Source organism: Ictalurus punctatus, chromosome 12 (assembly GCF_001660625.3).
Source record: "Ictalurus punctatus breed USDA103 chromosome 12, Coco_2.0, whole genome shotgun sequence".
In the NCBI taxonomy this organism is placed as follows: Eukaryota; Metazoa; Chordata; class Actinopteri; order Siluriformes; family Ictaluridae; genus Ictalurus; species Ictalurus punctatus.
This window is the reverse complement of record NC_030427.2, coordinates 26,085,282-26,109,617: the sequence shown is the minus strand read 5'-3', so window position 1 is coordinate 26,109,617 and position 24,336 is coordinate 26,085,282. Positions and strand designations below refer to the sequence as shown.

The 24,336-nt window shown below is 41.8% G+C and overlaps 1 protein-coding gene across 2 annotated transcripts; it reads right to left on the bottom strand.

Moving 5' to 3' along the window:
* Positions 1-9,688: 9,688 nt before the first annotated feature.
* Positions 9,689-24,095, bottom strand: ube2ql1 (ubiquitin-conjugating enzyme E2Q family-like 1). 2 transcript variants are annotated; one of them, XM_017482510.3, is made up of 3 exons: positions 23,677-24,086; positions 22,538-23,463; positions 9,689-14,142 (listed from the first exon to the last, which is right to left on the bottom strand). In XM_017482510.3, exons 2-3 carry the CDS (start codon positions 23,219-23,221, stop codon positions 14,011-14,013), a joined length of 816 nt encoding a protein of 271 aa, XP_017337999.1. In that variant the 5' UTR covers positions 23,222-23,463; positions 23,677-24,086; the 3' UTR covers positions 9,689-14,010. The 2 variants fall into 2 exon arrangements, with proteins under 2 accessions (XP_017337999.1, XP_017338000.1); XM_017482511.3 differs by lacking the exon at positions 9,689-14,142 and adding an exon at positions 14,151-15,017 and having other exon boundaries at positions 23,677-24,095.
* Between the last annotated feature and the right edge of the window lie 241 nt (positions 24,096-24,336).

Below are 24,336 nucleotides of genomic sequence, written 5' to 3'. Positions count from 1 at the left end.
CTCGTAGTGGGATGCGGTTACAATAAAAATAAAATCTCGAAGTGGGATGCGGTTACGAAAAATAAAAAAATCTCGTAGTGGGATGCAGTTACGTTAAAATTAAAATCTCGAAGTGGGATGCGGTTACGAGGAAATGAAAATCTCGAAGTGGGATGCGGTTACAATATAAATAAAATCTCGTAGTGGGATGCGGTTACGATAAAATAAAATCTCGTAGTGGGATGCGGTTACGATAAATAAATAAAATCTCGTAGTGGGATGCGGTTACGATAAATAAATAAAATCTCGTAGTGGGATGCGGTTACGATAAATAAATAAAATCTCGTAGTGGGATGCGGTTACGATAAATAAATAAAATCTCGTAGTGGGATGCGGTTACGATAAAAATAAAACCTCGTAGTGGGATGCGGTTACGATAAAAATAAAACCTCGTAGTGGGATGCGGTTACGATAAAAATAAAACCTCGTAGTGGGATGCGGTTTACGATGAAAATAAAATCTCGCAGTGGATGCTATAGTTTTATGTAAAACAGATTTACGATAGATTTGAGGCTATATTTTTAAAAATTCGATTTAAAATCCATTTCGGATTTTTTTTATCCAAACACTATCCGTAATAGCAAAATTGCTATATGATTTATATAATTCATTCTTTGTACTTGCTTGCCTTTGTGTCTTGCTTGCCTTGCTAATACTTGCTCATGAATGTGTAAGTGAAACTATTCTCTTTCTTCCCACAGAATTTCAGTTTCAGTTGAATTCGTATTATATACTTATATATATTTTAAAACATTTTAAGTTGAATTCAACAACTGCCCTTAGACTCCCATTATGAGTGATTTTTTCGAGTAAAAGGATTTTCTGGGTTTTTATTCTCAGTACAGGAACATGTATACTTGTCTGTAGTAATCACACACTGCAGATGCCCTGGATAAATATTAGACTGAAAAGTGCTGGAATATTCCTTTAAGATGAAACGCTTCCGATGTAAGCTTATGCAGTGATGACGCTCTGAAACGTCCCTGAAAATAACGGAGGAGACAAGCATTACATCTCTGCTCTCCACCTCTCCTTTACCTCAAGAAACCCGTCCTCCCCCCCGCACTCGCTCTATCTCTCTCGCTCTTTCTCTCTCTCGCTCTCAGACTCTCTCTGTGCGTCACAGCTCGGTCTCCAGAGAGCCACTGCAGTGTGTACTTCTGGGTCACGGTTAGCGCAACGGCACCTCCAGGTGACTGCTGATAGAGGGTGTCGATGATTGAGAGTGTCATCTGTAAATTCAATGGAATTCTCTAGAAGGTCTGGAGCACGATTACAGCGTGTGGATCAATCATTTTTCCAGGTTTGCCAGTTATGTTGTGGTGGTGCTGTAGTCCTGCTCACTGTCCAAACTGGGGGATTATGGGAAGGAATGAGATGGGCTCAGGCTCTGAGAGCCGGGTGCTAATCTTTATTTAGCACATGCCTGTAGGTGTTGCCTAGTAACAGAAGCGAAGCAGGATGATGAGGGGAGGAGGTGTGGATGTCTCTCTCTCTCTCTCTCTCTCTCTCCCCTCTCTACTGCTTTATGCCTTCCCTCTCTGTCTCCTTCTTCCTCTCTTTATAGAAGCTCCCCTTCCTCATCGGATCTTCTCTTAGGCTCCAAAACACACACATATATTGTTCATATACTGTACATAAATATAAATACACACCCACTGGCCACTTTATTAGGAGTTTATGCAGTTATCCATCCATCTTCTATACCACTTATCTTACAGGGTCAGAGGGAACCTATCCCAGGGAGCATCGGGTACAAGGCGGGGTACACCCTGGACAGGGTGCCAATCCATTACGTTCACACACCCTTTCTACGGACACTTTGGACATGCCAATCAGCCTACCATGCATGTCTTTGGACTGGGGGAGGAAACCCCTGCAGCACGGGGAGAACATGCAAACTCACAGGGCAGCGGTGGGAGTCGAACCCCCGACCTTGGAGGTGTGAGGCAAACGTGCGAAACACTAAGCCACCGTGCACCCTTCATACAATTATGCAATCAGCCAATGATGTAGCAGCAGTGCAATGTAAAAAAAAACAAAAAATAGAGCTTCAGCGAATGTTCACATCAAAGAATCAGTATAAGGGGGAAAATTTGATCTCGCTGACTCGGCTGTTGGTGCCAGATGGACTGGTTTCGACCATTGATCTCAGGAACCGCTGACCTCCTGGAATTTTGTTAACATACAACATCTTTAGAGTTTACCAAAGAATGTTGCAAGAAACATACAACATCCAGCGAGTGGTCTGAGGAGAAAGGCCAGACTGGTTCGAGTTGACAGGATGGGTTTGGCAACTCAAATAACCACACTTTACAACTGTGGTGAGCCGAAAAGCATCTCCGAATGCACAACATGTCAAAACCTTGAAGTGGATGGACTACAACAGTAGAAGCCCGCATCTGATTCCGCTCTTTTCAGCCAAGAACAAGACTATGAGGCTACACAGTGGGAAACTGGACAGTTCATGACAGGAAAAAAAAAAGGTCCCTTGGTATTAAGAATAACCTGGATTATAATTCTTTGCCCATTTTTTGACGGTTTATTGAAGTTATTAGCATGCTAGGAGGTTTCCTCATGTCATTACAGGAAAACTTCTAAAAAATAAAAAAAATAAAAAAAAATCCAGTCACTTGTGGAACAGCATCTTTTGAAACCTGAGTAAGTTGACAGCTTTGCACCAGTTACTTGTATTAAAAATGTAACAGCTCACTTCAGTGCAGTGGTAATGGATAGGCTTAGTGTTTCTTATCTGTGCCAGACTAGAGAATCCCTCACAATACCATAACTAGTATGTGTTGGGCTCTAGTTCTGATTGACTTTCCTCCCCTTTGAAACAGTCTAGTTTTACAACTAGTTTCATATTCATGGATTTCTCCTTGTCCTCTTGACCTTTTCCGTAGGATGTGGTTGCCAGGAGAAATATGGCACATGGATATTGGATCTTAGTGACAACAGCATGACCTTACATTCCTTCTCTCTCTCTCTCTCTCTGACACCCATATCACAGATTTTTCTCTGGTGTCATGGCCACTCGAATTACATTACGTAGGCCTATTCAGTACAAGTGCCTCTTCCCAGAGAGTGTATCTTTGACTCTCCAAAAATCAAATCAGTTGAAGTGAAACATCTTAAATGCCAAAGTCCTCTGATGCAAAATGCCCCCCCCCAAACAGTGCTTTAAATTAGCATAGAGAATCATTCCAAAGAGGTTTAGTTACACTGTGTGACCATGTCAGATTACTAAGAGGAATCATGGCTTTCGATCTGCCATTTTCTAAAATCAGAGCTATTAATTGTTGTCCATTAATTGTTGCTCATGCAGTTCATTCAGTGCCCAAGATGGTGTTCCATATCCCAAAGAAAAGATGACAAGAATGATGAGCAGGCGGGGTAAGAGCATTATTGTTTTACAAAATCTACTCTGTGTTGGTCTGTTTCAGTTCATACCCCAGCACTGTTGCATTCTTGATTCTGATTGGTCAGAAGGGGTTGATTAATTTTTTATAGCAGCAGCCCTGACAAGAGTTCCTTATAGTTATCGTACTTTATAGTTTCTGTAGTGAGAACGTACACAGGGACTTCTACATAAATGGATAAAAAAAAAAAAGTGATCAGTTTTCTGTGAAGAGATTTAGCATTTTTGGAAGGAGTCTGAAGTGTCAGCACTTTGGTAACAGTCAGAGGTACAGGTACTGTATGCACCATATTAATACATATTCTAACAACCTATTGAAGCAATCAGGTTTACTTAATCAAATGGCATACCAAATGACAATGAATGTACAGTGTGAATTTCATTAGAATAATCCCTGGTCCTTGTGAGTACTCGATAATAGAAAAGGTGTCTTTGGTGCTATACATAATATTAATGCTGCAATATTCTCTCGCTCTGTAGTGAAGCCAGCAGCCTGGTGGTAATTCCCTGTCTGACTCTGTCTGCTCTGTCCTTTCCCCCCTCTAACAACGGACCATTACATAAATCACACCATTCCTGCAGGAGAGGAAAGAGAGGAATCACCTTTGGTGTGATCTGCCTGTGAGAGACAGCAGGACAATGAGAGAGCGTGACACAGAGAGAGAGAGAGAGAGAGAGAGAGAGAGAGAGAGAGAGAGAGAGAGGGAGGTTAAGAGTGTGTGTGCCTCCTTCCCTACTGAGCTTTTTAAAAAAAGATGTCCAAAAATACATTTTGTCCTCATGTGTGCTGTGCCATAAAACATTTATAGTCAGCCACAATCTGCTACAGTCCGGTGTTGATGCAACAGGCCTGAAATATTCATGTTGCTTGTTGCAAGCTTGGCTGGAGCTGGCGAAATATGACAGAGAAAGAGAGAGAAAGACACAGAGAGAGAAAGACACAGAGAGAGAGAGAGGAGAGAGGAGAGAGAGAGAGAGAGAGAGAGAGATGCTTACCTAATCAGCCAACCATAGACACAGGTCTATGCAGAACATTCATTCTTCCCTGCCTCTCTTTCTCTGCTGCAGCACAATAGGACATTATACTGCTCCTTCTGTTTTCCTCTTTCTTATTCATACAAATATATATTATATATGTATATATATATATATATAAAGATAGATAGATAAAAAATAATCAACGGCAGGATGTTTTACTCCCCACAGTCTTTTATTCCTCTTATGCCATGGCAATTCACCACTGATTACAATTTGTATTTATTAGAAAGCCATGTCATACATATATATATTTTTTATTTGTTTATAGTTACATTTAAATGTTGTGTTATTTCTGGAAACGAGTTACTTCCTTACCTTATAGCAGCCATAAACAATCCTTTCTTCACTCCTTCACTTTCTCTTGATGGGAATAAGATGTTAAACTTCCTTTTGTTCCAGAGAAAAGACAAAACCACAGCATCCTCCATTCGGAAGACTTTCCTATGGTGGAGAAATTCAACCTGCAGCTGTCCCTTCGATGCTTTTTGTGTGTTTTTTCCCATATTGTTAATGTCATTTCTCACAACAGGGAAATGTGCCTTTAAGCATCATAAAGCATCAAATTTTCATATTGTCTACACACATTCGCATTTCTGTTCCTATGTATTTGGGATGCACGTGACTATTTCACAGGTTTGCCATTATCAGTGTCATAGAGGAACTGACAGCCTTGGTGATGGTGTTCTTGTTTTTAAATGAAGAGGCGGCTAAAGAGTATGAATATGTATCAGAGAACATAATGCCTGAGATAAAGCAAGTCTTCTTGCTCTTTTTCATGCCGTGCCATCCTTCACGGCTTGTAAACAGCTGAAGGGTCAGTCAGAAATCAACCCTAGACTCCACGCCAATGCTGCAAATCAAATCAGCACCACCCCGGGCATGCAAAATACGCCTGTTGCCTTATCAGTGCTGGGTTTGTTTGGCCTTGTCCCGTTTTATTTCGTCTGGTTGAAGAAGAAATAATCTTCAGAGGATGAGCAGATACGAGGGAAATTATTTACCGCTATCCTGGTGCCCAGCGTTGTTTGTTTACTGCTTTCACTTGATGCTTCTTGGCTTGATATCTGAGCACAAGACTCAAGCAGTGCGAAAATTCTCTTTATACGCCGCAGTAAACACGCTAGTTAAATGCTATGTAAAAGAGTCGAATGCAAAATGGCATATTTCTTTCCAATTTGTGTACGGAAACGTAAGTATGCGTAATGCACTTTCTCTCTTTACTTTAGACAAAGCTTGACGGTATAAAGGTTCATGCTGCTGCTTCCAACCAACACACCCTTGTCTATTAAATTATAATTTCCCCCTAGCACCGCAGAGTTCGTTTGGCAGCTGGCAAGTTAAAGCCCATCCCTCAATCTTTCTCTCCATTGTGCAAGGCATCAACAGAACCAGGTTTGTGCTCTGGGATCAATTAGGGGGCTTTCTGCTATGAAGCTGGTCTGACTCATAGACAAATCCTCATCATGGAGAATGATACCTTATTGACGATATGTATGTTGTACGGCCTGCATGACTTACACTCTAACCTACACCCTTCCTGCCAAGGTGTTTCATCATAGGGCCTTGTTCAGAGTCTAAAAGTTTTCAAAATGTAAGTGTGGAAGTTTCTGTGTGTTCAGTTGATTCTCTGGCCGTGGCGTTCAGATGATTAAAATCACCTTTGAGTAGTTTTGTGTCAAATGGCATAGGATTAAAATATATTTCCGTGTCATTCCAGGTTTTTATTTAATTAATTAATTTATTTATTTTTTGTGTGTGTGTGTATTTACAGCCCTAATTTTCAGTGTGATATATTGTGATTACATCACATTGTCAAACCTATCTGAGACACACCTCACCTCTGTTTTCTGGAAACTCCATCCCGCACAAGTAAATGACGCAAACTTAAGTCTGTAGTTATGTTTGAGGTCTGAATACCATCCATCCATCCATTTTCTATAGCGCTTATCCTACAGGGTCGTGGGGAACCTGGAGTCTATCCCAGTGAGCATGGGGCACAAGGCGGGGTACACCCTGGACAGGGTGCCAATCCATTGAAGAGCACAATCACATACACATTCACACACTATGGACAATTTGGACACGCCAGTCAGCCTACCATGCATGTCTTTGGACTGGGGGAGGAAACCGGAGTACCCGGAGGAAACCCCCGCAGCACAGAGAGAACACGCAAACTCCACACAATGTGTGTATGTTCTCCCCGTGTTTCAGGGGTTTCCTCCGGGTACTCCGGTTTCCTCCCTCAGTCCAAAGACATGCACGGTAGGCTGATTTCCAAATTGTCCAATGTGTAGACATCCAGGATGTCCCCTGCCTTGTGCCCCGAGTTTCCTGGGATAGGCTCCAGGCTCCACACAACCCTGTGTAGGATAAGAGGTATATAAAATGCATGGATGGAATCTTCACTATGTGCACTTAACTCAACGCTGAGTACAGCTCATAATGAACTGTCAGGTTACTTTCTCTTACCGTAAGTCTTACACAAATAAACCTTCACAATATTGCATACTAGGAAGGTCTGTATGATTAATCACATCACTATTTTTAGCTATATTTTGTATCATCTAGCTAAAATTTAATATAAAATATTCTTTGGCTTGTAATGTGCTGGACCACGTATTAAATGAATTCAAAACTTGTACGGAGACAGTTTGGATTTCTTTATCTTTAAGCCGTCCTGTGTGTCTCGATACGTCTGAAGAAGAGCCATTTGTGAAATGGACTCTGTGAACCAAACAACATTTTTGTCCAGAAGCCCTTTTGTCGTGAGCTGAACAGGAACACACTGTACCAACCAGCTCTCGTGATAAAACTAAGCAGAGCACCTGTGCCTCTGATATTAAAAAAAAAAAAAACAGCTGAAAAACTCTGCGAGAAAATAATTGAGGAGCTGCAGCACCTGGATAAATCAGCTTCAAATCACTAGGAGGATATAGGTTAAAAAGAATAACAATCATTATTGCATTAAAAAAAAAAAGAAGCACGGTCCTACCCAACATTTAATACAATTTACGAGTCGGTAGCATTATCTTTAATCTCGTTAAACAGACCGACCTTTTCAAAGTTGCTCCAACTGAAATATGTTTTGAACTTGTGATGTGACTTTCATAATAATGCTCATTTTCTCCATAGTAAATCTTAATGATCTTGAAGACGATGACCAGAAAGAGGTTTCATACACAACATATCAATATATGGCCTTCCTGCGAAGTGACTATTTTCACTCACAGCTCTTGTAAAGAGCGGCGCTGCGTAGCATAGTTAGCAAACTAGCCGATTAACATGAGCCTGGAAGTTGCATACAAACATGACTGAAAAAGACAGCTACAACATTAGCAGCTAGCAGTTAACTTATTCCTCTTTCGGCACAATACTACACTGAAGGGATGCTTTATGCTTTATATTGTTTAATCTTTTCTACAAATATTACCTCTTGTACTGAAGAATAAGTTGAGTAACGTACCTTGGTAGCTAGCTAATTAAAAAAAAAAAAAATGCTAGCTAGCAAGTGGCATACACAGCCTCTTAGCTACAGGATGGGAGTGTATAGATCTATGTTCCCCAGATTTATATGGCACATAATGAACACATGGTTGTTCCTTTTATGAACGTTTACTGTGTTTTATAGTCTACAGTATGGCATTCCTTCAATTAAGTGTGCACATTTCACTACTGTTCATGCATAGAGTTGAACTGTATGAATGTAGACTAACAGCTATTTTTAGAGCAGCAGAAATGAGGGTTCAGCATATGCACTCTAGTTCATTTTCCGAGTTCATAAAGTGCATGTGTGGATGAGGGAAGGACTTTAAACTAACGAATGTTGTTTACATGTATTTAAATATATCATTGGTGTTGAACGTTAAAAGGTAATAAAGTTAATAGGGCCCTGGGAAAATGAGTCCTGACTACCTCAGTAAACCTTTGGAAAAGTTTACTTAATGTGTGTTAAAGTGCACCTATTATGTTTTTTTTCTTTCTTCAAATATTACCTTTCTTGTAGTGTGTTATATATGTAGCTGTTTGTGACTATAAAAAGTCTGCAAAGTTTCAAAAATCAAAGCGCACGACAAACGGAGTTATCGACTCCCAAAAGAAGGAACCGATTCTGAACAGCTGAAACGAGTCGTTAGTGATTCCAGACTTCACTTCCTGTACTAACCTACGTAGGCTTGGAACAAAAAACCCCCGCCTCTGATCTTCATCGGCTGCTCGCTGACAGCGTTAGACCAATCACAACAGACAGGGACGTCTGACCAATCAGAACAGAGTATGAAAGGAGGAGTTTAGAACGAATCCTTTTCAAACGGATCATTGAACGAGTCGTTTGTGACACTCGGGGGGGAAAATAAGGTAATGCTGCAGTTTAAATTATGAGCACATTAAAGTGTTTTTTGACCTTGGATGCATGTAAATCTATTGTATGTGACCTTTACAACAAAATTAGGCACGTTTCATAACCATAATAGTTTCATAACATGGGCGGCTGTGGCTCAGGTGGTAGAGCGGGTCGTCCACTAATCGTAGGGTCGGTGGTTCGATTCCCGGCACACGTGACTCCACGTGCCGAAGTGTCCTTGGGCAGGACACTGAACCCCGAGTTGCTCCCGATGGCAAGTTAGCGCCTTGCATGGCAGCTCTGCTACCATTGGTGTGTGAGTGAATGGGTGAATGAGACACAGCGTAAAGCGCTTTGGATAAAAGCGCTATATAAGTGCAGACCATTTACCATAATAGGTGTGCTTTAACAGAGTATTAAACTGGGGAACATAGGACAGGACTAGGCCAATTGAAGGTAATTAGCAGTCAAGGTTTACTATATGTTGTTATAGTGAAAAAAAAAAAAAGTAGAAGAAAGAATTACTACCAATAGTGTTTTAGAAAGGTGAATTGCACTGGAATGATCTGACGTAGCATAGCTACGTAACAAGCTGCATACTAAATGTTAGCTCGTGTTAGTTTAGCCAGTTAAATTTAACCATGGCACTGCAATCACAATCACAGATTCACATAGCTACAAGACAACTAGATAGCGTTCAGTGCCCATGAGAACAATACTGCAGATTTGAAGTGTTGTGTAAATGATTAGCAGCTAAATCAGAGATGATCAGAGATGAACGATCCATTTGGAAAGTAAGGTGTACTGAATGACAGAGTGAAGCTGAACACAAACAACACAAGCACAAACAGAGGTGCAGGTTTGAGTAAGCCTACAGCATTTATTGCACATTCCTGTTTGGTTTTGCTCCCATCGTGTCCTGTGATGTTGCTTGTGCAGTCTTTGAAAATACAATTCGTCCCTCAGTTTATTCCTTCCACGCTGGAGCCTGAGATCACTACACATAATCAGGTGCTTCCTTCAATTCAAGTACATATCATTCTGCAGTTTTTTTTGTTTTGCCTTTTTTTCCCCAATTTTGTTGTTTTTTTTTTTTGTGTTTTTTTTTTTGTTTTTTTTTTTGGATCAGTGACAATACTTGCAACATGCGTCCAAATCATCATTTTGGCAAACCACAAATAAATTAAAACACAAAAAACATTCATATAACACAATCTGACATTTTAGACATTAATGAAAACAAAACAAAACAAAAAGAGAAATGGACAACATGGGGGAAAGAAATCATCTTTTTTTTTTTTCATATTTTCTCCATATATTTTTTTTTTCTGGCTTTTCTCTCTAAAAAAAATCAAAAAAAATAAATAAAAATAAAAATGGCTAGCTAACAATCACAGACCACATGCAGATTATAATACAATAGAGTCATCTCACATGTTCGGACATTTAACTCGGTTAGTGTCTGCAATCTACCAGTCTAGGCTATGTCACAAAAGTATGCTCATAAAGCCGGCAAACATCCACGTTCGAGATATCGTGATAATTAGTCGTTGTTTACAGTATTTCCTTTCGCTAAATCCATAAGGAATACACACACGAGCACTTTTTTATTTATTTATTTATTTTTTAAAAGACTGTCCAAAACGGAGACTGGAGAAGACCAAGAGCGTGATGAGATCTCGTTTTTGTACCAGATGGAAAAGGCTGGAATAAGTCGTGACACGAGCAGCGTAATGATGCTTCTAATCCCTGCTGCGATACACACATCATCAAGTAAAATCCACAAAGGCTCGTGGCGACTGAGATTGTATTATAATAACTCAATTAAAGGCAATTATAACTTCTGTTCGCCTTTAAGCACTGGTTGTACATCCCTTTTTTGTTTGACGTGAAACAAACGATGCTGTTTTGAGAAAGTCACGAGACGGTGAGTACACATTATTCACGTTTACACGTTTTTGCCGACATGACGCAGAACCGATCGACACAGGTGATGTTTCCTCTCTCGAACGTCCGTCCCCCCCCCGGTTACAAATAAGTAGTTTCATTTCGCCTTGGGAATCCACGAGCTTCACCGTGACACGAAATCACACGTCTGGGCTCGGATCGTGCCTCGACATGACAGAGCTGAATTGAATCTTTGTGTGCGCACTGTGGGAACTTTTCGACGCATAGATGATTTGAGTCACACTGCGAACCTGCATCATCCTGCCTGAAAGGGCATCGTCAAACTCCGAGTGTCTAGAATTTATTCACCGCTGTCCTTTTTTTTCGGCAAATGTCATGCTAATTAGCAGCTTCCCTTATGACATTTAATGTTCCCCGAGGCACTGGAGGCTATAATCAGGCTTTCTGCTGCGAAGCGTGCAGTCACATAAACCAGGAAGTGTGAGATGTAGACGGCACAGACTGCTTCCACTCTCGATCCGCCATGTTATAAAGCAAAACTCCAGCCTCAAACATGATCAGTATTGAATTATTTGTGATGAGCTGCTAAGTTCTTGCTAAATATTTTATTTGTGTAGCGCTTTTAACAATGGACATTCTCTCAAAGTAGCTTTACAGAAACATATAAACACAGGATACGGATTTTAAGTGTGTGAATTTATCCCTATTGAGCGAGCCGGTCGTGAGGAAAAACTCCCTAAAATGATAGAGGAAGAAACCTTGAGAGGAAGCAGACTCAGAAGGGAACGCGTCCTCATCTGGGTCACGACGGATAGAGTGAACGTAAAAGAAAGTTCATTATGGTGTTTATATGAAGTCTGTTTGTTGAACTAGTCCACCGTTCACTAAAGGAGACCCGAGTGTAGAACTGCATGTGGTAATTACAGTCATTTTCATTATTCCTGTAAGAAACTGATGTTCAAATGGACATATCAATATCCATAATCTCATAAGAGATAACAAAAGAAGTAAACGCTTAATCTGTCACTCAACATTGCCAGTCATATTAATGAGAAATCCAACATGGAAGTAGTGGAGAGGTTAGCTATACAACTACACAACGTCACCTTTCAGTGATTAGCGTAGAAGCTGACGCTTTGGAAGCCGATCTTTTTGAGCGAGCGCTGGACAGACCATCACTCTTTTTAGGTAGAGATGAAGTGAGGACTAATGCTGCCTTTCACTAAAGCTCATACCTCGGAGTTTCCGACCTCCGACTTGGAAAAACCAAAGAAAACCCCACCTCGACTCAGAATTCCTCCTCGGAAGGTCGGGAAGGTGTCCTCTACCCCGAGTCCAGCACATGACATCATATCAACATGGCTACTCCCAGCATCACCAGTAAACAAAGTAGCACTTCTTTACTTTTAAATGAGCTATACGATACACACACAAGTATTTGCTTTAGATCAATCAACAAACAAACATACTAGCTGTTAAATCGAGAACATTAACTGTAAAGTTTGATGTTTTGAGGAGGAAAATGTACATCACTCATACTGCTAATGTTAGCTGGATAGAATGTTTTTCTCTCACTTTGTAGCTCAAACACACGAAGGCCCCAAAATATCATGATATAACATAATTCCCAACGGCACCACTATCAGCAGGCGGCCGAACGGCATTGTGGGTAATGAAAGAAATCGTTAACCGAAGAGAAAACAGCCCATCATGTCGATGAAAAAAAAAAAAAACCCCTCATAATTTCATTACAAAGTAAATCGTGGTTACGGTTAACGATCGACGTTAATTCGAATTATTAATAAGCAAGGGTGGAGTTTTCCTTTAAATCGCGCACTTAAAGGTGCTCACTAAAGACGTGACGTCTCAGGATTAACGCCGATATTTGGAGAGGCCGTCGATAAATACTAATACACACTGCTGAACAAGCAACCTGTCCCGTTCAGACCATTTTAATCAGCCTTTTATTATCAATCTGCAGTTATCGATGCAAAAAATGTTCAAGCAGACTGAGCATTTTAATGTGACTGAAGCTGAGGCCTGAGTCGTTAGACATTGCACTGCCTGTGCGCTGAGAAGTCGTCGGATAGGAACCGGGGCATGTCCCACTGTACGCATGAGCACAGACCGGTACATTCAGTCTCCGATGGTATTTTTCGAAGGAAACGCTAACGAGATTCTAGCTTCTCTGGGGCCACTAAATTGATCACGAAACGGCCCGTGCACATTTCTCAGATGCATCACGGACGTGGATCTGCTCCTACTGCGTACACGCCACACGCACACTCATGCTTCGAGACTATGACATTCAGGTCTGCCATCTGGTATCAACATCATCGAGATTCGATGCTTTTGGTCTTCTCCGGGGAAAAAAAAAAAACAAAAAACCCAAATGTAATAATAATACTAATGATAATAATGATTCGCAAGAATGGCTGACTACCACTCTTTAATCTTTACAGTACCTCTGCATAAGCAACGAGTGTTTTAAAAAAAAAAAAAATCATCTCCACGAGAAATCAATCACCAGCTATGCAACACAGTGATGTCTAAATTTAGCCACGCGCATAGAGAGAGAAAGAGAGAGAAGTGGAGAGAGAGAGAGAGAGAGAGAGAGAGAGAGAGAGAGAGAGAGCATAGCTCTACATAAGTTACAATTTTCATGTTGCATTGAAACCATGAAAAAAAAAAAAAAGAGAAGAACAGACAAAACTGAACCTCGAATGTACTGCACCCATCGGCCTCGCTATTAAATATCGTTACAATGCATGGAAATGAAAGAAAATCGGATGCTGTTCAGTGCAATGTGTCGTCATCTCTAAAACAGTAAAGAGAAAACGGAGATTAGCGGAGGAAGAAGAAGAAGAAGAAGAAGAAGAAGAAGAGATGGAGGAGGAAGGGTTTGACATAAGCACACTGATAAACACAGAGAGGTATCGAGTGATCAAGAGGTACAGAATCAGCGTGAGGGTTGGGGTCTGTCCAAGTTACTTCCCCCAGGGCTTTGTTCACTTCCTTCAGCCAAACATGTTCGTAGTATCCATTCATCATTTAGAAATGTGATGTCACGGCGAGCGAGTGGTCCATGGCACCTTAGTGAGGAATGGCAGAGGACCGATGAAGAGTCATCGACATACAGTGTGAGATGATACCTCTTTTTTTTTTTTTTTTTTTTTTTTTTTTGAAAACAAGAGAATGTTTGGAGGTGAGAAACTGGAGAAAGCTGCATGGAGAGGGAAAAGGGGATGACGTGGAGACAGCAAGCTCCTCAGCCGTCGGAAACGGGAGGAGAAACCCAGCCGTACTTCTCATGGGTCTTCACGAGACTCTTGAACGTAGCTTCGGCTTCCTTGCGGCTGAAGGCTTTCTTGGACTTTCCCGCTTTCCTGCAGATCCGGCCCTACGTAGGGGACAAAAAAAAACAAAAACAAGAAACGATACTTAAAATCTGGTTATAAACCACACATTTAATCCTGGAACTGGACAGTAACAGAACAATGACTTTCCAAAAGCATAAAGATATCCTTGCTGGAAAGGTTAGAGGAACACAGGTGAGATTTAGAGGACAAGAACCTCCACTGGTTTTTATACTTAAATGTTCTTTCTGTTACAATAGCAATACCCTTCACATACGTGATCTCCGTGATGACTCTCAGGGGACAGAGAGTATGCCATCCCTCGCACCTAAAGACATTGCTGTGAACGTGATCTCCCAATGATAGGGTGACCACTTTTCTGACTACTTTTGCTCGTCAACTTCTATTAGATAGTTCTCACTGCAAAGCCAAAAGACTATGGGTTGATCTAACTCCTCCTATAAGCCTAAGCCTAACCTTAATACACGAGAAGCACAACAAACACACTTATCCAGTCCAAAACACACCGAGTTGTCTCCATGCCCTGGACTTTAATTTGGACCAGCTCCGACCTGCCCTTTCTATGATATACAACATGCCATTTGTATGATATACAATATACACAAGGTGTCTGAAAAGTCTCCGGGGACTACAGTATGTTTGCCAGCACCACGTCGGTTGTGGCTTCGTCAGCGGATGCTCGTCGTCGTCCGCTTCTCGGTCGGTCTGCGACACTTCCAGTCTTTTTGAATTTGTTAAGAGGTTTGGCAACACGGTCATGTGATGTGCGTGATGTGTGTGACGTTCTCGCCATGTGTCCTGTTAAAGTCCATCGCAACGTTGCGACAGCTTCCCGATCCAGCCCTGAGAACGATTTTCAATACGTCCTTCTTTTGTCAAAGGCGTTCTCAAAGGCTATCTGAAAAAAATAAAATAATAATAATAATAATAATAATAATAATAATAATAATAATAATAACATTTTGTACAAAAGTCTTAATTTCCCCAGTGTATGGAGACTTTTGGGACACTCTAGGTTTGTTGACAAATTGCTAGCAAAACAGTAGTAGTGTTTTTGTTTTGATTTGAAAGATTCTGTACGAACGGAAGAAGCTGCGTTCAGGGTTTGTAGTCGTTATTATACCACGGCCAAATCTTGGTTGAATTCTCGATTCTGATTGGTCAAAGGTTTTTGATTCATTTTCACTGTTTTTTTTATTTTATTTTTATGAATGTACTCATTCTAATAAATGATTGTTTCTATACATAGTAGGGACTTATTTATTTATTTTAAAATAGTTGCGTAATTGTTGATATGGTGAAACTTTCTCAAAAGTACTGGCGTAACTTCTCGTAAGTAATAACAGGAACTCATTTCTTTCACGGACGTTCCACTACATTAAATGAACCTAGAAATGGGTTAAATGCTGTGGTATAAGAGGAATAAAAACATATCTGGGCACGCTGTTAACGGAAAATAATCGACGTCTGCTTCACACATCTTCACTCCCATTGCTGCTTGTGTTCCTATAACAGCGTGCCCCGTCGTGTCTTATTCCTTACTTTATAGCATTTTTTTAAAAAAAGTACAGTCTATTATGAATGAATTCATTGCATTAATTATATTATATCATCACCATACTGCACTCTTCTGCAGTTTGGATAAAATACGAATCTGCAAAAGTTGCAGCTGAGATCGTCTACCAATTAAACAGAGCACCGGTGTGATGGAGAAGAGCTAACGATCCTGAGGAAACTATTCTGCAGCCACCGGCCCCGTTTAACACCCTGACTCGAATGAGTGCCGAAGCAATACACCGCTCTCGGCTTACATCTGCTACTCTTTAAAGTACGTTTAAACGCTCTCGTTCTTCCCGTTCCAATCAGATTCGGAAAGTTACCGAGGACAATCTGAATATCCTTGGGAATGTGTTTGACCAGACAAGTCTAAGTAAATATTTGCCTCACGGGTCATTCTGGTCATTAGGAGAGTTTTGTGTAGAAAGCAACGGTGCAATTCTATCACGTTAATCTGACCCTGACGTGTAATAGAGACAAAGCGGCGTAAGAGCAACGCCAGTGGAAAATGTGACCCTGTCCGCGATCATTTATTAAGAAAAGGCAGCACAATGAAGAGTAAATGATTGCGCTTGGTAACGAGCAGGGAGGGAGTTTGAGAATGCACGCACTTTCAGGTGTGTAAAATATTTAATACGTGCTACTGCGTGCGTCTGACCCACATACTGTAGAGAACTATGGAGAATATGCTGTCGATTAGGGTTAGAGATTTTTACAGCAATCGTTTTTGGACAGTTCTAGACACGGGACAGATCGGGTATACGGTACGAGGTTGGGGGGAAAAGAAAGAAAAGAAAACTTGATCCAGTTTCGCAACAAATCAAGCAGCGCTGAATTGCGACGTAATATACAGCGACATAAAGTAACTTACGCGGTAAAAACAATAACACCAAGTTGCCATGCCAACAGTGACTAGCTAGTATGGTTCTAAACCTCAGACTTCCACTTGTTACAATGGATTCAGTATCATATTCAATAGTTAACGATACCACTGAATGTGCTCTAATACGACCCTCCACGCTCTAGCTAGCACTTGGGAGAGATGCTTAAGAGAAAAGCTAAACAGACCGCACCACTGAACTGATACTGGCTGATACTCAAAGTTTTAGTGTCAGTATAGTAAGGGGACAAATCGTATCGTTTCATCTCTACGCACTTCTATTCCATTTACAGTTCATATCTGTTGAGCTTCGTTTCCCGAATCAGGACATGTTCCTGGATTAACCTCCCATTGATCCTCTAACCACAAACGTGCCCTTCTAGCTTCGAGTACTTTGCGTTCATAGCTCGCTTTAAATACCCCCCTCGAAATAGGAAGATACAGCACTGGAGGGAATCGAATGAAAATATTGAAGCTGCTTTCATCATCAATTCCGCGATCGCAAAACAATCGCAAAAAAAAAAAAGAAAAAGGAAAGAAAGATTATCAAAATAAATGATCCCTAATTGAATTCGAGTATGCATGATTTTCATGGGGCTGCACTTGGTGTTTTCCGTCAGCGGCGAAAGCGAATCCTTCTGACCTGCCATAATATGGTAAATGTGATATTCTACTAATAAAAAAACAAAAACAAAACACAAATTCTGTGCAAAATTCTGAAAATTACCGCCAGAAAATCAGTCACTCTGACCGCATTGCGAAAAAACATTGTGAAATCCCGGCGGGAAGGTTTAAATAAAGTTTGACGTTGTTTTTGTAGCTATCTATCCTGCTGAATTTTCATCAGCTAGCTACTGCAGCTATACACACGTGTACTGACAGTGTTTGAACTGCAGCTAAACAGGAGTTACGATTCCAATACGGATTCGTCCTCGCGTTTATAAACTGAACCGCACAATTTCTTGTCTGAACCGGATGGAGAGTAGAGCAACGCGAACGTTGATCCAAGGATATGATCTACTTGTCGACATGCCAGTAATACGGCAGCGATGTAAATAATAGTCTTAAATCAATCGAGTATTTGAAATATACACTATGGAGCCCGAATACATCTATGTGGGACAAATAGATTCGATTTAGTAGACACACACAAACACATGTTCCACTCAGGGTGTGTGACAGTGACATGGCAGAGATGAGATGCACGAGGCCCGAGGTTGGATCCATGCCAGTGCTAATGCAAGAGACTACATTGCTAGTTCTATGAGCTCTCTGTGTGCAATAGCTCAGCGTCGTGGTTCGTCGACGAGTTTAATTGACCGTTCAACCGAACTGAATGGATTCAATCTAAAGTGAAAAACAAATACAAAGATGGTAACTTGGTGAAGGAAATTTGTGAAGATACATCCATCCATTTTCCATACCGCTTATCCGACACAGGGAGATCTGGGAGCCTATCCCACTGAACTCGGGGCAGGTGGGGGACAACCCTGGACAGGTTGCCAAATCAGCCTGTAATGCATCTCTTTGGACTCGGGGAGGAAACCGGCGTACCTGGAGGAAACCCCCAAATCCCAGGGAGAACTTGCAAACTCCATGCACGCAGGGTGGAGGCAGGATTCGAACCCCCAACCCTGACGGTGTGCTTGAGGCAAACATGCTTCCCACTAAGCCACTAAAAGCATAAACATATTAATCTTCAGTTGTCGAAGTATTTATTTTGTTATTCTTATAAACGCACGAGGTGTCCGTCCGCTTTGTAATAATAACCCGACACATGACATGTTGCAGCAGGATAAATACGAAACGCTTCTGTAATTTAGCTTCATAAACGACTCGGGACATGATACGCATCATAAGCAGTGCTTTGGACAAAATGAATAGCAGCTATATTAAGCAGTACTCTGCAGCCTGTGTTAATCGATGTACTCAGCTCATGAGCTAATAGACCGACCGATGTGTTTGTGCGTGTGTGTGTGTGTGTGTGTGTGTGTGTGGGGCGCAGTGTGCGATGCCCGAGTCTCAGGGTCGTACCCATGCCAGCTCTGATATAAGAGACAGAAATAGCTCACTCTCACTACAGGCTCTCAGTGTGTAATGGCCCAGAAGTAACTCAGCGCACTCACTTGAGAGAAGAGGATCCCGATTCGGCTCACAAAAGCCTGTGATTTTTGGATTAAAGGGGTCTAACTAAACCCTAATTAAGCCACACAGCACGCCATCTTGCCAAGGAAGTGGAGCGAGAGGATAGTGGGAATAGATCTTTTTTTAAGGTCTGTCCACGGCTTATGTCCTGCAGCTCCTCCAGTGTCGGTTCAGTGTTAGTTCAGTTTGTATCGAGCGCCTCGGAGTAAACCCAGATGGGTAATCCTCTGAATGAAGATCCGTCAATGCATGGAGTCGTATTGTGGGAAGCCGCAGTTGTTATATAACCTACATGAGGCATAGAGGGATTTCAGTAATGCTGCTTATGCCACAGCGCTGCTGAATTCTCAAATCTGATTGGTCAGAATTCAGCTCTGAAGGTTGCAAGGGTGAAATGCAATGCACTCATACAAATTCATTAATAATAACAACAGCAGCACAGGAATTTTGTACGGTCGACACGCCACATGAGCTACGCCGAATAACAATCGCTGACAGAGAGACGATTTCTGTAAGGAGGCTTTTCTTTCGGTTTTATGGAAGGAGTCTCCAATGTCAGCGCTTTGTAACAGATTTCCACCATGGAAAAGTCTTCAGTTGGGGTTTGTGCGTTCTGCTTTCTTGGTTAGGCGACCATTTTCGTCTTAACTTCAAGAGAGTAAAACGAGAGGCTGGTGAGGGAATGACGGTTTATGGCTGCTATAACGTAAGTGATAACAGGAACTGACTGGTCTCATGGACGTTCATATATATATATATATATATATATATATATATATATTTGCTTTTCAGCCAAAATCCCATGCCATGGTTTTTTCCAAGTTCCATCTTGGCTAAGTGCAGGAACGACACAAGGGAAAAATCAAAGCAATAGCACTGTCTTTCAAGTGAACACTTTCTGTTCCGGAATTCTGTCACTGCTTTTCTCTTTGAACATCAAAGAACCTCGTTTGTGCGGCACAGAAATTCCCTATTAAAGCTTCAGCCTCTACAGCAACCAATCAGATTCATCAAATTGTACCCCGAAGCCTTAAAGCCACAGAGGACTCTAGCCAAAGAATAGCCTACAAATAACGAGTAAACTCTAATCCAGAGCACTGTTGTAGAATTTATTGTAAATAATGTCTGCAGAAGAAGGTCATTAAAAAAAAAAAGAAAAAAAAAGTTCATTATTAACCTTCGTGATAAAAACGCAGTACCATATCTCTGTTTTAGCTCCTCTGGGACTCTCTTGTGTCAGCACTGTCTAGATTGGTAATTGCCCTTGAATGCTTCAGGCGATGAAGGCGAGAGGCCGTGAGCTGTAAATCTGGCATGATAAAGCACTTTTAGACACCTTGAAAGAAAGACATCGGCGAGGTTAGTCAGCTTCTTTCACGTTCTTTACAAACGTCAGTGCAACATAAAAAAAACCCTCCATCTGCAGGCTATACTATAGCATTAAAGCTGCAATATGCAACATTATATTAGAAATGTTATCGCAAGCAACTTGTGGGAGGACATCACACAGCATCAGTTGTGTTGCGCGTCCCTAATATGATGTTCGAGAATACATTCACTGCGTATTCAAGCACCAAGGTCATGGCAGCGATACGTTTTCTTTTTTCTTTCTGCACATGAGAAATTTGTGAGTATGTTTGATGTACGGGTCTAAAAAAAACTCAATAACCTCTAAATCCAACCTGATCACTCTGAATATTTTAGCCCCCCCCCCCCCCCCCCCCCACACACACACACACACATGGTGAGCAATAATTTGACTCAACAATGCTAGTTCTATAATTTTGTAACAAAAAAGTTACATACTGCAGCTTTAAGTCCATCGTATGTGCGTTCACCTTCATGTGAAGGACACCAAAGATGCTCATGATGTAAGGAAATAGGGATAACTTCAAATGTAACAGCATAAACAGCAGATTTGGACATTTTCGAATTGCTCATTGCCTACCTGTTGGGACTTAAGGAGTCTTTTGTGAGACACGTAGCGTAAACCATACGACGCATGTCTATCAAGGTTATTCAGGTCACTCAGAAGTTGTGAAACGTCCAAACCTGTGAATCTGCAATATGGCCTCTCTTTGTCCTCTTAGGTAAGACAGATGGTGTAAATAAGCTTGTGGTCTCTCTGCCCATAAAATGTAGAGCTTTCAATTTCTAGACACAATGTAGTGTATGCTTTTCCTCGTCTCTGGGGTGCTAGCATCAAGCGGACCTCTTTTGGAAGGTTCTTGTGGTGTACCTTTAACTAGCTTTTAGAGTAAAGCTTTAAAAGGTACATCAGCGGTCCTTAATGTTCAAATATGTACCTTCAAGTATTTATAGATGTATTCTTGATGTTGCCACGCCAGCAGCCTGGTGCCTTCGTTTCTTTTAAGTTCTAACATACACCTACAAATCTGAAGCACGATCACACCTGTACACACACACACACACACACACACACACACACACACACACACACACATACACAAAACCCCAAACCTAAAAGCAGATGGCATAAACAATGCAATGTAGACTCTGATAAAGTCGAAGCACACTCTGTCCTCTTCTTAAAGACAGATGGCGTAAACAATACTATTCTGTCTATACTCTTATGAGAGTAAAGCAACGCATCACGTGACTGAGGGCAAAAAACACAACATCTACCCTCATGAACCTGTAGATCTGGTGACTTTTTAATCCCTTCTAGCCAGATTTTAGAAAAAAAAAGAGCCTAGGGACTTTTTGAGCAGACGTTAGATATTGTTCTGCACTCAATACGGCTGTCCAGCTTACAGTACAGCTGCTCTGTTATACCAGAGCAGGTTTACACGACTCACCATTTCCCCAGTGACCAATCACTGTTCACCATTGTTCCAAACGACCAATCACTGATCACTTTTGTTCCAAATGACCAATCACTGACCACTTTTGTTCCAAAAGACCAATCACTGATTACCATTGTTCCAAACAACCAATCACTGATCACCATTGTTCCAAACAACCAATCACTGATCACCATTGTTCCAAACGACCAATCACTGATCATTATTCTTCCCAATGACCAATCACTGATCACCATTGTTCCAAACGACCAATCACTGATCATTATTCTTCCCAATGACCAATCACTGACCACCATTGTTCCAAACGACCAATCACTGGTCATTATTCTTCCCAATGACCAATCACTGATCACCATTGTTCCAAACGACCAATCACTGATCATTATTCTTCCCAATGACCAATCATTGATCACCATTGTTCCAAACGACCAATCACTGGTCATTATTCTTCCCAATGACCAATCACTGATCACCATTGTTCCAAACGACCAATCACTGGTCATTATTCTTCCCAATGACCAATCACTGATTGCTGTTGAATGTCACACATTTTTTTTTTTTTAAACTCTCTTTTTGGTGAAACTTTTTTATTTATATTTTATGTATATTTTTATTTTGATCTTGGTGATATTTAATACTAAAGTAATAATTGCAAGTTATTCCACCTGCACCTGTTTCCTTCATGTCTATTTCTGGACTACTCAATATCACTGCTTCTTCTGGTCAGCATTCTTGATGGAAATGACAATATTCTTTATTTTGTAAATATGGAAATAGTTTTTTTTTTTCTGTGTGTGTGTGATGCCGTAACCAAAGACTTATTTCTACGGAAATAAACTGTCTGTTATTTTCTATTCAGATGAAACTGTCTCGTCTAAGTTTATTCAGAAGAGATATATATCTCTCTATATATAAAACATGCAAATTAGTCCGTTACATCATCTGAAGACTTTCTTTTGAGCATGCATTAGCGACTTTGCCCTGAAAGCTCTGAACAACCGTGCTTCTCACCTGTCCTTTGACGAGGCTGGCGGCGAACTGCCTCATCACGGCCTCCACGGTGTAGGCGCTGGACCAGCCGCGCGGTGTCAGCAGCTCCATGCAAATGGCTCCTCCGTCCAGCACGTAGCCGTTCTCCAGCCTCGGCGTGAGCACGCGCACGAACGGTGGTGAGAACGGGAAGTTGTCGGGGAAGGAGATGTTCAGCAGGATGTACTCGGTGTTGGTCTCCTTCATGTCCTGCCACAGCGCCGAGTCCTTGTCCACCTGGTGCAGCTTGACGTTCCAGTCGTACAGGTTGTCGTCGGCGAGCTCCACCGTGATGAAATCGTCTCCCAGGCGCCGGATGTCCTGCAGCTCCTTCATGAGACGCCGCGTCCTCACCTGCGCACAGTGCTGCCTGTTGGGCGCCAGAGGTGGCACGGAGCTCGAGCTCGACTTGGCGCTTCCCGTCTGCTGCTTCTCCTTCGTCTCCTTGCTCGGCTTGTCCTTTGCAGGAGCTTTGTCTTTGGCGGAGACGTCCGAGCGCTTGGCCTTGATTTCCGGGGTGCTCAGGATGTTCGTCTCGTTTTGGTGACAGTGCTTGGTGCTGTTTTTCTGATTCCCTTGCTTAGTCCCTTTCGGATGGTGCTTGGGGTCTTCTGTGTCTCGGTCGTGCAAGCGGATCAGACCGATCTTTCGCAGAAGAGTGGCCATCACGCTGTCCTTTTTTTTTTTTTTTTTTTTTGGGAGTGGGGGGGGAAGGAAAGGGGGGGATTCCGCAGCTCTCCCGATGGTTACGTGATGGGGACCACAATGCACCAGGATTTGTTCTCACTGCAGGCACGGGAGATGATGAGGAGGAGGACGAGGAGGATGGTGAGGAGGATGAGGAGGAGGAGGAGGATGACCGCTGGGCGCCTGAGAGCAGCCCGCTTTCAGTGCATCATCCCACAGAGCTGGAATCAAACACATATATAGCTCATAGAACACATTCATATAACATATGAATATAGCTGTGGATTTTTTTTTTTTTTTTTTTTTTAGATCTGTACATTTAAACCCAGTGCGTCAATGAATGCGCGGTCATTACGGCTGCAGCAGCCTGCGGACCTTTTCATTGTCTATTACAGCACACAACACCAGCATTAATCAAAGCTCCGATCACTTACCTTCTTCTTCTTCTTATTATTATTTCGATGCCTCACCCCGGGAAATAGATCCGATCTCCCCTTGCTTAATCCAGATCTGATCTGCTCTGATCGAGCTTAAGCCTTTAACTCAGCTCTGTAATGTCGCTTGCAGTAAACCAGTCCGACAAGCTCTCTCTCTCTATCTCCTTTCTCTCTCTCCTTTCTTTCTCTCCCTCTCCCACACACACGCACACACACATACACACACATACACACTCGTACACGCACCAGCACTGCCCGACTGCTCGTTTGTACCTGGACGGAATGAATAATCAAGTGAAGGGTACGAAATGTGAAGGCTGGGGAGGAGGGTCGGACTTCCAGTGCATCAGCTGTCCTGGCTGCATACCCAATCCACTCCCAATCCCACACCTAGTGCACTATATAGCGTGTACACGCGTTTGATCTCATGTACTACGTAGTGCGCATGCGTAGGGAATAGGGTCGCATGTGGTATTCTGTCCCAGCCTACTGCCCCCTCACCCCTTTTCTTCTTATTCTTGGTGGAATTTGGCGAGTTATTGGGGTCGTATAAATCCCTAAATCCCGGAGTTAGGCTTCATTTAGACTTTGGCTTATATTTTGGGTTCATGTTTGAATGTATTAATGTGGTGTCAATGTAAATATGCACCGGTTCTT

What these genes read in the sequence shown, in the direction of transcription:
- ube2ql1 (XM_017482510.3), bottom strand. Translation starts at nt 23,221, where the DNA reads ATGGCCACTCTTCTGCGAAAGATCGGTCTGATCCGCTTGCACGACCGA. An exon ending in CCAGCCTCGTCAAAGGACAG is followed by an intron (nt 14,143 to 22,537) that starts GTGAGAAGCACG and finishes TCCCCTACGTAG; the next exon opens with GGCCGGATCTGCAGGAAAGC.